The following is a 19,464-nucleotide window of genomic DNA, read 5'->3' on the forward strand; positions in this document are numbered from 1 at the left end:
ACCTCCATGAAATTCTATCTCCTAAACTACGATTTGATCAAAGCTTTAAATGGATGGTTGTTTGCTCAATAAAATGTAAGCCACTGATCTTTAGTCAAGCATTCAATAGACTTCATAATCTCCCCCACCTCCCTCCCCTATGCTTTAACTTCTACTTTTTTCATTACATTTATTCTATGTTCTAATCACTTCTCAAATGTGCCCCCAAGCTTTTTTCCACTATCTTGGCGCTTCTCTTTTCATTATTATTATTAACTCTTTACTGAATGAAATGGTGAATTGTGATATAATTTTTAAAGTTTTTGAGCAAAACACATGCACAATATTAATGGAAATGCTTACACTACTGACCCCTCCCAGAATATTTTGCCTTAGGTCCTGTTATAGATGCCCACACTATGCTTTCATTGCACTTACCTGAGTTTCTTTATTATCCATTCATTGATTAAGAGTCTTAATAAAAAGAACATGGTGCCTTGAACAACCAAAGCCACGAACATGGCCCCTAGTTTATTCATCTCAAAGGTTTCACTCGGATATTCCACTCCATAGGCTTTTAAGAAGTCTAGGACTGATTGTTGTTGAGAAAGTTCAATCAAACCATAGCCAAAACAAAATTGTGGGAAAATCAGGAAAATGCGCTTGAGGGTTTCAGAAATAAGTTCTAAAGTCTAAAATATGAGAAATAAAAGTGAAACTCAGCGTTAGAAAAATATTAACAAAAATTTAAAACTAGACACAGACAAATATTGGAACCTGAGGTTTATCTTGTTTGGTAATTGTGTCATATATACTGAATTTACATATAAATATTTACTGTAATGATATGGTGGATATCTATTACTAAAATACAAATAGAAAAGGTTAATATTTTTCTTGAAGGGTGAGCCCAAACCTTGGAGGCAGAATCACTTCAAGACCTGCCTCAGACTCTAGGAATGCAGGAATAGCTGGTGTCTAAGAGTCTGATAACAGTATTGGCAGGTGCCTGAGTAAGGGTGCTAGTTAGTACAGTAGTTTCAGACACAAAGGTAATTCCTACTTGGAGAGGAACTAAAGCAGTGAGATGAAATGTAAGAAGAAATGACCCATCTCAGTGAGGAGCAAATGGCTCATTTTAACGTTATTCACCGCACTTAGGGTCAACCACTGGCACCTCATGAATTTTCTTTTTCCTCCTGAAGTATGCTTCTCTATTCCTCAGTTCTCTTCATTTCCTCTCTATTCTTTCACTCAATTGCCTGGTTCTGTTAGTGCTTCCCTTCTCACTAATCATAATTGTCAGCTCTGAATGGAAAGTGATACTTACAATGAAGTAGACTCCAATACATGATTGAAAAGGAATGAATTAGGGTTTTTTTTCACTCTATGAATGTTCAAATCCACAGTTATATGACTAAGCCATTGTTTTTGTCACTAACATAAGGTAACAATTTGTTAATGACTAAAAGGTTTAGCTGAATGATTGATTGTATGATTTTAGTAGTGCCATACAAAATATCTGATTTTTTTCTCCATCATCTCATTCAAGCCCTATCAAATATGAAGCTTAGAGTTTTTATAGCCTGCCGTTTCTCCTCTATTAAACTTAATAAAACCAAATGAAATTCCTCTCTTCTACTTGAAGAGTAGCAAATACAGAAAATCTTTTCACCTTGGACATGTTGATGCATTTGATACACACTGAAGTTTAGCAGAGTAATAATAAAGGGCATTACCGGGTCATTAGGCTTTTCCTTAGAAAGAAAATATACCACCGACAGGGAAACAATGGAATTGATGCCAAAAAATAGGTTGATGCAGACATAAGTGATGAAAGCCATTCCTGTTTCATGGAAGAGCCCAGCCAGCAAGTACATCCAAGAAAATGTAGCATATCTGTATGTTAATAATACTAAGAGTTAAAATTACTTCTTAATTGGTCTCCTTTATAAAAGAAACATAAATTAAAAATTCAGATAGGGTTCCAAAGTAAAAATAAATGTTATGGATGAGTTGCCAAGTCTAGCTAGATCTTACTTTCATTCCTTTTTCTGACCAAAAACATTCAAAGATGTTTTTGTAAATGACAGAAGTCTCTCTTTCAAGGAACCCTGAGTAGTCTTATATCATTACAACTACAAATTAATTCCTCTGAGAGAGTATTACTGCACCCAGGAAGGCCTTTTTTGTTGCTTAGAAATATGAGTTTAATCAATATAAATGTTATGATTTAAAATTGAAGGGCAATAACAACACTATGTAGCCTAGCTAAGCAGACAGAACATGCTTAGAACCTGGTTATCCTTTTTTCAGAAAAAACCTGAGCAACCTCTTGGTTAATGAAATAGAACTAGAGGCAGCAAGATCTTTTATCAGCCACAAGTGCTAACTAAATGAGTCTTACCCACAGTCAGGACAGAAAGAATACCACGTTAACAATTGATTATGTCAACTTCTACTACCTAATAACAAATAATATTTTGTGTGTACTTAGACATCTGTAAAAATATAATGATAAATATGCATGAATATACTATATATGATACACACTTATATTTGTCAATTATAAATTCAAACATGCATATACATTTTTCTGATGATTCCAAACCCCCCAGTATTATGTAAATTAAATTACATTTTTAATTGCTAAGTATGACACTTGACATCCAGTAAGTGCTCATTAATGATAGGTATTGCTATTAATAACAATGTTAATTTTCAGAAGTATATACTTTGAAAACTGTGGACTAGCAAGTGTAAAGTATTATTAGCCATCACTCATGGCTAATGAAACCCCAAGATGATTATAAATTAGCTAATGAGATTTCAATCCTGCTTGTGTCGAAGAGCAATTAATTCTGTTCATTCTTTTACTGCAGCTTACCCAAATAGCAGAAGTAGGAGAGATACAGCGCCTAGGTTGTTTTCACTGTAGAAGGCAGGTAACTTGAAAATTGCAATGACACCAATTGAAAATGCTACAGGTACCAAGTAGAAGACCTATAGGAATATGTAAATCCATGTGAATATAGGGCAACTGTTTTTTAAAATATTCAATAGACCATCTACTGTAAAACTCTAACAGAGGGCTGAAGCCAAAGACTATTACAGGTGGCACTCCCTGGAGGGGGTGCTAGTGAGGTGAATAGCCCCAGGTGAAATATGAACAAGTACTGGTGGGGGTGGAGGCTCTGATAAGAACTATAAGGGACTGCAGAAGCAGCCCCCAGGATTCAGCATTTGGGATTTCAACATTTTTGGATCTTCAAGGATTCCGGGGTCAACCATTTTTGCCCCCATTCTGCTGATCTAGAAGGTTGTTGCGGACCTCTGAAGGACATGAAGAAGCTTCCAGCAGCCAAACTTAGAAGAGAAAAGTTCAGAAGCTTTGCAAGTAGCTGAGTGACTGAAACTGTTTCCAGTTTTGCTTCTGTAATAGTTTGGCAGGGAAAGCGAAGACCCAGAGCTGGTTGCCTCGCTGAGCCTGAGCTGCTTGAGTGTGGTTTGTCTGTCGGATTGTTCCGCTGCTGTAGCTGCTGTTTTGAGTGTCGATTGTCTGGTGCTGTGCTGGTACATCTGGGGAGTTGCAGGAGCATCTCCTGTTGTGTCTTCTGCTGTCTTCATGAGTTGAATCCCGGCTGATAGTCTGGTTGGGAGCTTTTGCATACAGGACCTTAAAACACTGGACACTGCAGAGGGTGAAGTAAATGGCCATTTGTGGCCTCTGTAACTCTTTGTTTTCTCTGGCTTGTTAAATAAATCCCATTATTGTTGTTCCCTGAACCTGAGTTCTTGCACTTGTGCACACGGGTGAAGAACTCAGACAGTGACCAGAAAATTATTTGGGCACTGTCCGTGGCCAGTTTTAGTGCCTTTCTGCCCCATATTAAAACTATAACAAGTTGATCTAGAAGTATTTGATGGGCTGAATTTTAATTTATGTTCCTGTGTTGCTTATAACATTCAGCTTATTTTACATTCATTTCACTCTAGAATTTGTCTCTTGCAATATGAGGTCAAGCTTCTCTCCAGCTTTCCAGGTACATATGGAGTCCCTGGTGCTCCTGCCTCCAGGCTTTGAGACTTAGTGACAGAGGTGCAGTAAGAAAGATAAGACAGCCAGGTATCTTAGTATTAGATACTCAAAATAATGATTTCATTTTGAATGCTGGAACTCTCTCAGATGGTCGATTTCTAAGACTCGGTTATTGGTGTGAGCCACTCTGTGCAAAAACAGCAGGGCAGCAGGTCCCCACGTTCTTGGAATCACAAGTATATGAACAAAGAGCTCGGTGTTTCATTAGCAAGTAGAAATATTAAACACAGGAGACTACAGCGAGATGTACACAGTGAAAGATATGGTAATTCAATTTGGGAGGAAAAACCTCTCAAATTGGAATGAGTACCAAATACATAACAATAGAATCTAAGGAGTAAGCAGTCCTTCATAGAAGTATGTTCTTTAAGCTTTCTTCACATTAAAGCTCCTATTAAGTCCAGAGGAGTCATCAGCGTTCTTTTGGATTTGACTTCTACAACAAATGCATTTCAGACCTCACTGAATACATTAACACAATGGATATGCAGTTAATTACTCTCCAAGCCTTCAAGCCAATAATCTTTACAGCATCAAAGACAATTTCACCATAATCACCAGGCAAATACATACCCATCCCGGGCTTTTGGCCAATACTGGCATATTTGGAGTCAAGAAAAAGCATCTGAACTTTGGGACTGTTTTATGCAAATGGGAGAGCTATCAATGAAAACTTAGCTTTCATTTTCCCTACTAATCTTCTCTAATGTGTCATTCAGCAGGGCCTGCTACTTCAAAATTTTCACTATTAGTAGATTAAGTTTTATGAGCTAGACTGTTTGGTACTGGGGAGCAAGGCTATTCTGCTATTAAGCTCCTATTTCTCCACAGTGGTGACTCTCAACCTTCAGTGTGCTGAATATAACCTGGAGGGATTTTGTTAAAAATGCTTCACTCCCAAGGTATGAATCTTATACGTCCTGGGGAATCTGATACAGGAGGTACTCAGCCCACAGAGGTAAAGGTCTGGCAGGTGTATTTCTCTTTCCTCCAACCACTGGATGAATCTAAGCCTCAGCAAATCATTTTTTAATTATCTTTTATTCTGTGGTAATAATCTGAATAACCCCAGGTAAATAAATCTCAACTAGAAAACTGATCTCTTTACCCACATCAATCCTAGCTTTCCTGAAATCACACAATTTACTCACCATGTCATAAATGAAGTTTGTCACCCAGTAGCATGTCACACCAATGCCTGAGATGTGCTGCAGCTGCTTGGCCTTGGTCTGATGTTCCCTTACAACATAGGTGACGAAGCTGGCTGTGGTGACAGAGTAGCCCATCAGGATGGAGAGCGCCACTAAAATATCGATTAAACTGCTCATTCTGTAGAGAACAATGGGGAGAGGAAAGCACATATAAGTTTTTGAAACTTTTTTCTTTCAGAAAGATTCATGGACAAAACTATCAACAAAACAGTACATGAGTTGGTTGTGACACAAATAAATCTCCCAGCAAGGCAGCCAGATAATAATCTCCTACAGGACTCGGCTGTGACCCTAGAATAAATGTAGCTCTAGTGCATCTGAATTGACTAGGGATATTTGATAGAAAAACCCCTGTTTCCACGGGTTACAGGGTGGATGCAAGGGATACGTATTTCTGGAGCACAGAAATAGAACTTAAATGCTATGCAGGGAAGTTGAAGTGATGAAGTACTAATGCACTTGACTTATAAAAGCAGTAGATTCTATGAATCCACAGTCAACAAGCTCTACTTGGCAACCTTACTCTACATTTTCAGAGACTTCCTTTTATCCCAGTCAGTGATTTATATTACCAGCTCTTCTAGATTGACATTCACTCAGATACAACTGTGATTTCCAATTATAGCACTTTGTACAGTAGCTCTACTGCCAAGGAGAATGTAGTCATGCCAGATAGCATTGCTTACGTGGCTTGTTCTTGGTCTTGCACTCCAGGATAAGGATGACTATACATGATGATGCCTTAAAGAAGAGACAGTTTTTCTCATCAGTATTCAGTTAATCGGAAATATTAGTTTTGACATGAATGTACACCACACTTTTCTACCTTACTCTGTGATATAAATTCCCCTAAAAATACTTTGGGCAAATAATTGGAAAGGAAATAATTTTAAAGGAAAATGATCCTCCTCTTCCAATCTCATCTCATACAATTGGCATCACTTATATAAAAAGGAAAAAAAGTTTTCACATCATGTATGTATTCTTTGGGGAAGAGGCAAGACTTTATATTTCATATATAGCATTTCTGCCTCTTCTACATTTAAATAAGTCATTTTCTATTTTCTTCTCTCATCAGGTGACATACATGCTTCTATTGGAAATGAATATTCCAATAAAGAACTCTAAGGGAAACCAATATTGGAGGATTTCCTAAATATCAGACACTACTCCATCCCTCTTTATTGTGCTATTGGCCAAGGTAGGTAAATAGTGCAGCCTAAGATGATCCCCCTTTCTCCTCCATAACCTCTAAGATGCCCAGTGTTATAGAGTTTTACCAGAGTAGGGCTTAGGAGCTTGGGCCATCCTAGTGCGATTTTCAGTGAGGCATAAATATCCAGGAGGACAAAGAGATCTAGTTGACTCCAGAAAAATAGCCATTTAATTCTAATACAGACCTAAATTATTGGGATCCCCAGATTTGGTTATATTATCTGAGACAAGAACAAGGTTCTTTTTTCCTTTTCCTCAGAAGACTTGGGCGAGCCAGTCAAGACGTCTGCCAGCAGTTCCCAAAAGGACCACAATATGAAGCCAGTCTATACTTTCTGAGTAACTTTGGAAAAGAATGGTAGGGGAAGGGAGGAGGATACTCCTTAAACACCTGATCCCATAGAGTCATAAGTTGATTGAGAAGTTTCTTACTTACTGCTCATATATGTTCATAATAGCATATTAAGGCCCTTTCACAGCCCTCACAAATTATGAATTATTCTAAAGTTATAACCCAGTAACTTAAATTTATAATTTTTCAGCAGAATGACAATCTTGAGGCTAAAATATGTTAGATGTTAAAGGAAATATATATAAGTATAACATAATAAAGAAACCAATAACAATAACCATTTTGACCTATAATTTTATCACACTAAAGGAATGTACTTTTAAAATTTTTGGTGTAAAATAATGGGTTCACCTTTCACTAAAAATCAATTTCCCTTGGGATCCTACTTAAACTTTGTTGCTGAAGTAAAATACTGGTGGGGGAAAATATGTCTTTCATTTCCACATTATATATTTCAGAATCAAAAAATACTCCATTTCATCTGAAGAATCTTTGCAAATACATTCCACTATGAAAAAAGGTGATGAACCAATTGCTTATATATATTGTTAGTTCAAAGATCAAGTAAATGTGTCAGGGTTGGCCATCTATATAAAAATCTTCATCCAGCAAAATGTCCTGAGTGCTGTGATTAGTCAAAGAATGCTCCTTTAATCTAATCAAGTCTTAAAGTTTCAACTATTTTCTTTACATACAATATACATTAGCAATTAGACATTTTCTATTGTCTCTGCAGTTGTAAACCTAAAACAAGAAGCTGCTGATTGACCATTGCTACTAATGCAATAAAAGGTAAGAATAAACAGTAGAGTAGAAGGAGCAATATGTCATTATTTTTGAGAAACACACTAGATGTGTAACATTTGTTAGAGGTAACAAGCAAACCTGTGTTCTTTGTGAAGAAAGAACAGTGCTTTCATGTTAAATTAACCACTAGAGGGAAGCACATGAATATAATAGATATTGACATTACAAAGGAAAGTTAATTAAAAGATTTTTATTTGCATGCTAGAATTCAAGGAAAAATCAATTTTACAGCTAAAGAAAATCCCAATTCATGTAGAAGCCAGAAAAAAGATGGCTTAAAATAGTACAGTAGGGAGAGGTGGCAGGAAAATAATGTATTTGTTATAGCAACCCCCATTCATGCATTCCTAAAAAAATTTAGGATGACCTGGGTCTCTTGAAAAAAATCAAACTCCTTCCACAGAGGGTGGAAAGCTATTCCTTTTATAAACCTATAGAAGGAAAGGTAATAAAAAATAGAAAGTACACCACTACTATGTGCTTACTACTACTACTAACAATAAAAATAACCCAAGCTAAGCATTATTTTTAAATCTAAAAGGTAAATTTCCTTTTTGGATTTATAATAAAATATTAATATAAAGTTTGATATACAAAGTTTAGATTTCAGAATGCTTAATGTTTTGGACTCTGTAGCTTAAAAATACAGTGGTAGGAGACATAAGTTTGCATGAGATCAGAGTGATTCAGATTACTTTGGTCTTGGAAAAGAATGCTAATAATAAATAAAACCTGAAAATAGGTTTCAAAAACTGACCCTGGCATTAGTCTCTTGCTCATACCAACAGAACTTTCCTACATTTCCCCCTAGTCATTTCCCTAGTTATTATACTTTCACTATCTGTCACAGCAACAAATATCTTTGACTATGAATAAGATATCCTGTTGAGAGTCAAGTGTGCAAAAATATTTCAAACTAGGCTACACTAGACCCACCTGGCTTTAGTTACCAATTAATTTAATTTACCACTTTGTACACTCTTTGATGCTCTAGATCTAAGGACTATCTATCAATCATGTTATTTCCTTTATGGTTTATCCTGCAAGGAAAATGTCAAAGCAGTTGGGCAAAAATATGGTTTTCTCTGAAATGAAGATTCTGAAAGAAAGTTTCTTTTGCTAGAATGAGTTTTTTACTCTACAGTTTACTTCTACAATCGCAGCTGTACCCAGCACCTACTATTATGCCCAATAGTAGGAAGATGAAGATATGCAGTCTCCTTTTTTTCTATTTAATAGGTTATTTGATAAACTATTTATTAGTCTAGAAATTCAGTCTCGACCAGCACATATGTTACTCAGTCTTTCTCCATCTTTATTATTGTATTTTTAAAATCAGTGTGGGAATATACTTTGAGCAGGCTTAAGAATGATATGGTCTGATGAGCAGTAATTGAATTAGAAAAAAAAATCAATCTCTTTCAAATTCCAACCCTTATTTTAAAAAGTATGTGAAAGTCTCTTGGAAATCCAACTTAAGGAGACCTGACTGAGTTCAGAGAAGTGTAAGAAAAATGAAGTATGGAGTATGGAGTATTAGAAAAATGAAGAGGCAGGCATCAAACATACCTGTGCTCAAATTTGGGTTCAAATACTACTTCTGAGTCCCAGAGAAATAACAGTAGGGACAATACTACTAAATCCTCAATGGGAACTTGTAAGGATTCACTCATTTTCAGAGAAAGCCTGTATCATATGTTGAATGCTCAATTGATAGTAACAATTTTGTTCAGTTATAAAACTTCCTAGTTTAAAAGTTTTGTCTTCATGCATAAATTTGTGAACAATATTTATTGGCACCAATTGCTTTCTATTTTTTAGCCTACAAAAAGTACAGAACTATAAAATATTTTCCTCTGGGTTATAACCACTGAAAGCAGAAATGGTTGTGAAGTCAACATTATTATTCTGACTTGATAAATGGGAAAGCCAAATTAACCTGAAGTGAAGGGGATTGCCAACAATGTTCCATCTGGCGGTAGTTATTACTTCCAAACTTCTTTTAAAAATCTGTGATTTAGACACCATAAAATGCCTGCCACTGAGAGGAATGGGGATGTAACTTGTGTTTTTATGAGGAGAGTAGCAAAAGTTGCAATACAAGAAGCTTCTGGGTAAGTGACTTTACCGTGTCGGGCAGCATCATGCCTTGACATGTTAACACGCAGGAGGAAATTATTCAGGCTGTTGAGATAAGCAGGAAGGGAGTGATAGCCTTCTGGATCATACCACACCTGTTAAATTCAAAGGAAGGCAAGGTCAGCACTGTATTCAAATAAATAGGATCTTCACCCTAACAGCCTACAAAGTTTATATTTAAAACAAGAGCAACAATTTCCCAATAAAGTAGTTCATCGTGGAAGATGATGAACCATCTCGCAGAGTGTTGACTACAGACCTCGTAGTTTCTGACTTAGAGATGGGCAGAGAATGGGTGAATAGGTTTTTCTGTGTGACAATACCAAGTTATTCATCATTTCAGATCTCTCTAGACAATGCTTGAAATAAGCTGTTGAAATCATTATCATCTCCATTTCTGTAGGCTGATCCATAGTTTTTCTGGGACTATAACTCTGACATTTTAACTTTCAATAATGATAATAAAGACAAATGACATATAGACCAGGCTGTAGAGTGAAGTTAAATGTATATATGTGTCCTTAGCAACACAATTGATAACTTTGAAATTCCCCTACTTTCTATTCCTAGTTAAACCCTCAAGGAAATGAGTTATTCTAACTTTTCTCAAAAATAGAAGAGTTTAAAAAACTGGTGTATCTCAATTCAAGAAACCCAGTTCACAATTCAAAATTAATTTAAATTAATTAAAAATTACAAATCTTGGTTTAGAGAGAAATTATTTAATATTAGAATGCCATTTTTATGTTGAGTACTTATTCTGCCTATGGAGAGAGGAAGGGGAGAAACAAAAGACTAATATTAAAATCTCCAGCACCACTAATTTTTAAAAAAATATTTATTTATTTTTTGCATAGAAGTACTGGGGTATAGGGCAGAGGTACAGGGAGTAAGATGATTCACTGGAGACAGAGTGGGGAGCAGAACAGACAGATCTACTGAAATATACTGCTAAGGGGAGCTGTGAGCGAGACAGCAGAGGTCTGCTGCACAGGTGGGTTAGCTCCCTGGCTGGGGATCAAAGTGCTAAGACTTAACCCCTAGGCCACAAAGGAGGCCCTCTGGTGCCACTATTTACTTTATATATGATCTTGTTAAAAATCAGCTAAAATAGGCCAATAATATCGATCTCATAGGGGTGCTTTGAGAATGAAATTAGAAGTTTGTGTAAAACGTGACATTGGAGCTTGGCTTAACCAGTCACTAAATGAATATTAGTTTCTCTACTTTCCCAGAGCAAATATGCCTTTTACTACCAAAGTGAGAAATACATGAATGACAATTTAAAATTCCTGCTTACTATTTATTGATCATATGGGTAATATGTGTGTAATTCTGTGACTCTAGCTTGTTTCAAAACATAGATACAATTTAAAAGAAAAAAATACAACAGGATTATTTTTATCCATTAATTTCTGCTAAGCTTCCCTGTTCTTTATTTTCAGTTTATTCCCAAAAACAAAAAATAGCTCGAAATAAACTAAAGAAATTGTTATTGTCTCAAGGCATAAAGAAAAATGGCTGAATCATTAATGTACCATTTAGCAAAAAACTATAAAAATTACATTATAAAATTATAAAACATATACCCACTGAAATAACAGTCAGGTTGAGAAAATTTGCCAGCCTCCAGAACATATCTCTAATCCTCTTTGTTCTTATAAATCACAATATACCCTCTCTCCTCTAAACAATAATGTTGAGTTTTGCCAACTTTCCAGGATCATAAAAAAAGCAATTAAGCTAGGTATTCTTTTTTGCCTTCTCTTTTGCTTATTAATAATGTCAGGAAATTTAGCCTGCTTGTTGAACAGAACTAAGTTTATTCATTTCCATCGCTGAAAGTTCTACTGGATAAGTATGTAACAATTAATGCTACTGTAGATGGGCATTTAGGGTTGTGTTTTTGGTCAATGTGACCAATGTCCCTCGGGTAAATACACAGGGAAATCACAGGGGTATGGAGTATACATTATGCCAAATGACTTTTCAAACAGATTGTACCATGTTTTGTATTCAACCTCATGAAAATGCTTAAACATTTCAAGTCCACATTCTCATTTGTGTGAGATCCCAGAAGAAAGATCATAATTTACCTTGGCAAGTGTTCTATTGGCAGGAACTCCTGTTATATCAAAACGAAGGTCTTGAGTCAAAGGTAGCCCAAAACTCCAACCTCCATATCTATACAAATAATAAAATTTATATTTGTGTTAATGGAGAAAATATTCATAAATTGATCTAAAATGTTTAAGAGCTCCCATTTTATTCTTTCCATTAGGAACACATTTACAGTATGAAATAAATACTACCTGACAAATAGCTTACAATTTTATTGATTTCTTTTATCACACTTTAGTCTACAGTGTACATTATAACTGGAAGTAAAAAAATCCTTCTAAACAATTGCAAATGTGGGTAATCATTCTGAAAATAAGTGACATATTTGCAACCAGTTCTTCAACTTAACTGGACTGTGCATCATTTCAAGAAATCTTAAGATTTTAGCTCTTAAATATCCTTTTGTAGGCATTTCAATACTAAAATGATATAATAATAGTTCTTCTCTTTTTTCAAATGACTCCATGCCTTTGTTCATCTAACTTTCCCCACCAGCTTGCTCCCTGGCACTATATTTTTTTCTCTTCCTGGATGTTTGAAGGTGAAGTTGTATCTGTATAATTACCTGTCAGCTCATGGGCTCTTAAAAAGTGAATTTTGAAAAACCCAAGCAGTAATTTTAAAAATAGATCACTTTAAATGACCAAAATTAGAGTTGTTTTAGATAAATAATGGTACACACTAGGATAATCTTGTGACTATCACCCAAATGTGATGGAATAGAGTTATATTTTTGATGTGCAAAGAACACTGTAATATATTGCTCACATTTTTAAAAAGTAGATTTTAGAACAAATTTTTTTAAATAAGCTCCATTTTGGTAAAAATATCTGTTTATCAGACTAGAAAATTTCTGGAAAGATACACAATCAGCAGTGGTTATACTTGGGTAGAGATAATATTTTTTCTTTTGGGTTTTTTAAAAATTGAAGTAACATTTCATTTTAATATTTTATATATATTATATACAGTCAAACAGGCATCATTTGCATATACTAAATTAGTTTATCATGAAAAAATCCAACTCCGCCCTTCATCAGTCACTAATTATTTTACAATGAATGTTAATCATTTACATACATTCAGGAATGAAGGAGGGAAAGGATGAAGGATAGGAGAAAACAGATTTTGTAAGGCTAGCAACTCTCTCCCCCCAACCATTGAGGTATAATTGACAAACATTTAACATATTAAAAGGTATACAAGTTGATGTTTTGATATATGTCTAAGTGGTGAAGTAATCACAACAATCAAGCTAATTAACATATCCATCACCTCATATAATTACCATTTTCTCTGTGTGTATGTGAGGTGAGAGAGCCTACAGATCTATCTCTGAGTGACTTCAAGTATACAATACAATGTTTTTAACTACTGTCACTTTGGTGTAGATTAGATCTCTGGAACATACTCATTTCATATAAGTGAAATCTGCTACCCTTTGACCAACATTTCCCTCTCTCTGTAGACTCTGGCAACCACCATTCTGCTCTGCTTCTATGACTTTAATTTTAGAAATTTGAATTTATGAATTTACTTTAGATTCCACATAAAGTGAAATTAGGCAGTACTTGTCCTTCTGGATCTGCCTTATTTCACTTAGCATTGGGTCTTCCAGGTGCATCCATGTTGGCAAATGCAAGCTGGTGATTGGTAAAAGATTAGGTGGCTTAGGTCCCTGACCTTGCTACAAGTCCATGACCTGTTACAGATGGACACATTTCACATACATATTTAATACTATTAAGTTTTACAATATTCATATCAGAACTAACGATAATTATCATCAAAGTATTGCTTCAAAACTCTCTGAATTAATTCAGGAATAATCCAGCCAATATCTTCTCCTTTGCTTTAAAAAAATGTACAAATAAACAATCCATTTTCAATGTTCTCAGTGCTTTCAATGTTCTTAAATGAATCTTAATTTAGAGTCAGTTAAAATTCAATACATAAGGCTGCTTAGATAAAACAGAGAATTTACCCACTCAAAAGAATAATAATCAAAAGAAATTTGCTCCTGTTGTCTCAAGATCAGAAGGTGGTTACTATTACAATTCAAAAGTAAGATGTGCTAAATTAAATGTTACAAAGAGGTTTTTTACCTTTTTTGTGTAAACTCATTAGCAGTGGTTATAAGATAATTTTCCAAGCGGTGCCCAGTGAGGTTGTAAATTACTTGTGAAGAGTAAGTTCTTCTATGTGGTGGAGAATAGTTAAATTTAGGACATTCCTGAAAAATAATGTTAAAAAGTCAGTTCTTTCAAACTAATGCTGTGCAAATCAACTAGATAATATCAAGGAGTTTGTGTCTCACAATTTGTCTATTATTGCAACTGGTAGAGTGTGATAAGGTAGTTTTCTGCCTCCAAAAATCTTTGAAAAGGAAGTCATCTTACTCCTACCAAATTGACTATGTGGTTATTATTTTTATAGAGCATATACATGTATTTAGAACTTGTTTGAAGCCAAACAAGAATACAAGTTAACTTATGTGCTGTATTTATTTCACTGTACTGACAAAATTAATATACATGGAGAATAACATTAAATACTAAGATAGGAATCAAAATTCCCTAAATAACTCACAAGAGGACAAAAAATTACTCCAGATTGAAAACATTAGCAGACATAAGTTCTCAGAGATTGACAGTAGTTGATAAAATGTTCATGTTATATTAAGTTTAAGGTACCAAGTCTAGATGTTAGAGCTCAATTTTATATACAGTTAAATATAAATCTAATTTAATTTTATATAAATATGAATTTAATTTTATATATCTAAAATTATTCCCAAATAACATACATATATATACACACACATATATAATTTTATATACAATCCCCAAATCCATATAAAATTTATGCATAAACTATTTTCAGGGAATAATTTTAGAATTACAGAAAAGTTGCAAAGAGTAGAGTGCTCCTGTGTGCCCCTCACCCAGTTTCCTCCATTCTAGCATCTTATGTTACCTTAATACATTTGTCAGAATTAAAAACACTGGTACATTACCAGTCACCAATCTCAGAGCTCAGTTTTAATCACTTATTTTTATGTTTGTAGCTTTCTGTACTTCCTTACCACTTTCAGTATAAATTCTCACATTTCTCCTTGAAGTTCCTCAGACCCCAGATGGCGCTACCCTGGAATCCCCCTCATAATGCTTCCTTCTAATAACTACGGCATTCAAAGTCACTGGCACAGCATAGTTTTACCTGTTTTTGTATTTTATGTAAAGGGAATCATATCATATATACTGGGTTGTACTTGACTTTTTTTGCTCATCATTTGTGAGAATCTTCCATATAAGATGTAATTATAGATAAATCATTCTCATTTTGCTGGATTCTGCTATAGAATCAGGTTATATTTAATTTAACCAGGAGTTGGTGGGTATTTGGCTGACTATTATAAATAGTGTTTCTGTGAATACCCTCTTGTGTCTCTTGTGAAACAATTCAAATTTCTGATGGGTATATATGGAACTGCTGATCATGTAGGATATGGATGACTTCATTATTAGTAGATACTATCAAATTGTTTTAAAAGCTATTTATAGCAACTAAGATTTCCATCATCAGTGTGGGGTTGAAAAATTATGTCTACTGGATTTTTTTAAAAATAAAAATTGCCTAGATCTTAAACAGTAAGTTAATTGACTTACACTGAGCTAGGAAAATAAGTGAAGAATTTCAGAAATTAGCCTGATGAGGGATTAGAAAACTCTTTCAATGCTAGGTAAGACTCTTCTTTAACTACACAAGAATCCTTAAAGTTGCTGGTTGGATTCCAGCTCTTATTGTTAGAAATTGTCTTGCATAAAATCACAAAAAATAGGTTGCATTTACTGAAAACATTTTCATTCTAAAATATTGTACCAAGACAACCAGGATATAACCATATGGGTTTGAAGAAAATATTGCTAGATTCCTCCCCTGTGGGGAAGCTGGCAACACAGTGACCCTCAGAAACTAATAGTGATCACCTCTTTGCTTCAGCAATCTTTAATTTCCCCAGTGAATATGAATTTTTAAAATGTTTTTTGAATTGATAGGCCTAAAAAAGTATAGAGTACAGATAGGGAAAGTGATTGTTGAAAGATCTTTTCCATTTCTTTGAGGATGTGGATTTTTCCAGCAGCCTGAAGGTGTTGCTTAGAGTCATATGGAGTGCCCCTCTGGACTTGCACACCACTGGCTTCTAAGCTGACTGCCATACTGGCTCTCACTGTGTTTTTATTTATATATATATTTATTTATTAATTAAAAGATTTATTTATTTATTTATTTATTTATTTATTTATTTATTTATTTATTTATTTATACAAGCACTGGGTACAGTCAGAAGTGCGGGAGGGTGAGAGAATTCACCAGAGCAAGAGCGGGGAACAGAACAGGCAGACTGATGAAACACACTGCTGAGGGGAGCAGCGGGCGGCAGGAGAGGTCTGCGCGCCATGTTGGACCCTTGCCAGCAGTCGGGGATCGAACCGGTGCTGCAAAGGCTGCGGGCAGCTTCGCAGCCCAGCACTCAACTGCTGCGCCACCGGGGAGGCCTTTTATTTATTTTTTTAAACAAAGATGCAATCTTTTTTTTTTTTAAAGATTTTATTTTTACACAAGAACTGGGGTACAGGCCAGATGTGCTGGAGGGTGAGAGGATTCACTGGAGACAGATCAGGAAACAGAACAGGCAGATTTACTGAAATACACTGCTGAGAGGAGCAGTGGGTGAGACAGGAGAGGTCTGCTGTGCCACGTGGGATTCTTGCCAGCAGGGATCGAACCCATGCTGCAGAGTCTGTGGACAGCTTCACAGTGCAGTGCTCAACTGCCTGCGACACCAGGGAGGCCCTTACTATGTTTTTAAATATGACACCTTCAGTGGTATTTTGTTGTGCAAAACATAGAACTCTCCGGTTAGAACTGCACTGAGACCAAAAATTCATTTTCAGCTGGTTTCCACAAAGACCATCACAGAATTCTCCGCCTTTGGAAATTTGTCCTGAGGTAGATTTAAAACAGTGACCTGAAGTTCAAAGTCTCTCTCTCTCTCTTTTTATATATATGTATGTATATATATATATATATATATATATATATATATATATATATATATGTGTGTGTGTGTGTGTGTGTGTGTGTGTGTGTATTTTTTTTTTCTTTTGTGAGCTGTCCAGGTCCACATCTCTGAGCTACTACTTTCCTAAGATGAAATTATACTGATTCTTTGGGACTCTAGATAGATCCTTCAAGTTTTGATATTTATTCCTTCCTTTTTTCTACTTCACTGAAACTGAATTCTATCTTACCTGGATATTTTCTGAGCAAGAGCAAACACCAAAATTAGTGATAGGTTCTCCACTTGTGTTCCAGTTTCCCAGACTGTTTTTCTTTAAACACCTTCTGCAAGTAAAAATTATATCGAAGTGAGGGGTGCGTGTGTTATCATGTTTATGTATGAACATATAAGTATTTGGTATTAAATATGGACATCCTAGGTATAAGTTGCTGATTTTTGATGACTTGAATATACATCCTACTACCATTTCACCTGACATTTGATATTTTATGGGGGTTGAGGGACAGAACTTATTGATTAAATAGCTCTGAGACCAAAGCTCACTGACTTGTAGGCAGTATTTTTTTTAAACCCCTTTCTTCTCTTTGGTCTTTTTCATCCTCCCCTCCAACAGGAAGGGAATAATGCACCAATGTCAAGTGTACAGTTATACACTATCTTGGGGTTTGAATGAACAACACTACAGTACAAAAAAGGGAGATTAGAGTCCGAAAACTTGGGTCTCAACTTGAGCTACATATTGTACTGTCTAATTTCCTGAACAAGTACCTTTGTTCATATGAAGCTTGGTTTCTTCAACTTAAAAATGGGATTAATAATTCACAGGTTGTTGTGATTGTTAAATGAAAGCATATACACAAAAGAAATTTACAACATAAAGTGCCTAATGTCTATTATTACAGTATAGTGAGGCATGAAATGAAAAAAAGAGACAGTTCAAATTTGTTAAACGCAGGTTTCTTTCAGACACTGCCCTTCTCCAGCCAAATAACACATACCCATTCATATGCACACCACCACACACACACGCACACACACCCCACCACATATGCACACACATGCATATATATAACCACTTACGGATCACTGATGTTCAAACACACGTTGTCGATTCCAGGGAAGGACCACATAGCTGACACCAGTGCTTTTGTGCTTGGGTGATAATTCCTATAATTTTAAAGGATAGAAATAAATGAATGATTCTTTCACTGGTCTCCCATGTTGAATTTAGGCTCATAAATGACTTGAAGGAATGAAACAGACTATCCTTAAGACTTTCATAAAAATCTAAGAAACAGTCTCAGAAAAAAATGTGTCAAGGGAAAAATCTCACATATCTCTGGTTGGTTGTCTCGTTATTCTTCTAATTATTACATCATTAACCGATCACCTACTATGTGTATAAATTATACAGAATTCTGATATTAATAGTCAATATTTGTGAGAACAAAGATGTTATTTGCTCTCTATTATAACAGACTGGGAAGCCATACTGAATCTGATTTTTTTTCATATTAAAGTCTAGTCAATAAAGTAAATATCTACTCTGCTTTTATTTTAGGTCAACCAAAAAATTATTCAAAAGTTATTTGTTGGCAATAGAAGCATCATATTGCAATAAATCAAACGTCATTTTTTGGGTAGAATTAGGTGCTATGGCTCCTCAGCTCTTTAGTTTTCAGCATTTGTGGTATTCGTTCAGGTACAACCACACCTCTGGAGGAATAGTAGGCATGTTTTCATTAAAGGAAAGAAACTTACCCATAGAAAGCTGTCTGTTCAGTGGTACCATAGAGAGATGGGGAGATCTGGATCTCTGGGTAACTGTTGCTGGAATCTCTCAGGGTGCCAAGACCCATGGCAGTGGTTACAAAGACTATGGGGAGAATAACCTGAGCAATGAAACCTTTCCAGTTCCTGCGGGTGTGGTGGAACCTCTTAATAAGGATAGCCATTATCTTCTTCAGTAACAGTCCACAGCCATCCAATCTCTCTCCTCTTGTCAGTATTTTGTCTGGTTAAGAAAAAGAGAATAGATATGGTTCTGGAAAAAATCCTGATAGATCAAATAATAAAGTAACTCCAATAACTGGATGATGTGATGGGATAGGAAATACTCTTATTTTAGAGATTTGGATTTCAGGTTCATCTCCAAGCAAGCCTTTGGTCTGAGCCTTTTCATTAGGAAAATTTTTCTCATATGAGAAAAAAGTCTCATAGAATTGTATATATTTGAATGTTATAAATCACTGCATCCAAAATATTATCAGTCATGTACATTATAATTTTAAAAGTCAAGATATTTTTGGCAAGTGAAACAAAAGTAAATATAAACAAATGAAGTTACATCAAAATTAAAAAGCTTCTGCACAGTCAATGAAACTATCAGTAAAACAAAAAGACAACTGACTGAACAGGAGTAAATATTTTCACATCATGCATCTGACAAAGCATT

The 19,464-nt window shown here is 35.2% G+C and overlaps 1 protein-coding gene across 2 annotated transcripts in view; it reads right to left on the reverse strand.

The window, feature by feature from the left end:
- Positions 1-19,464, reverse strand: part of ABCA12 (ATP binding cassette subfamily A member 12) — a gene marked incomplete at both ends in the record, with an annotated part of 165,905 nt that overhangs the window by 13,322 nt on the left and 133,119 nt on the right. For both annotated transcript variants that reach the window (XM_084238060.1, XM_084238059.1), the window contains 11 exons: positions 418-671; positions 1,719-1,878; positions 2,867-2,982; positions 5,230-5,407; positions 5,976-6,030; positions 9,792-9,897; positions 11,899-11,986; positions 14,029-14,156; positions 17,239-17,332; positions 18,090-18,176; positions 18,771-19,023. In XM_084238060.1, the coding sequence (XP_084094186.1) occupies positions 418-671; positions 1,719-1,878; positions 2,867-2,982; positions 5,230-5,407; positions 5,976-6,030; positions 9,792-9,897; positions 11,899-11,986; positions 14,029-14,156; positions 17,239-17,332; positions 18,090-18,176; positions 18,771-19,023 (1,519 nt within the window). The remainder of the gene's footprint in view (positions 1-417; positions 672-1,718; positions 1,879-2,866; positions 2,983-5,229; positions 5,408-5,975; positions 6,031-9,791; positions 9,898-11,898; positions 11,987-14,028; positions 14,157-17,238; positions 17,333-18,089; positions 18,177-18,770; positions 19,024-19,464) is intronic.

Source organism: Talpa europaea (assembly GCF_964194135.1).
Source record: "Talpa europaea genome assembly, chromosome: 1".
NCBI lineage: Eukaryota > Metazoa > Chordata > Mammalia > Eulipotyphla > Talpidae > Talpa > Talpa europaea.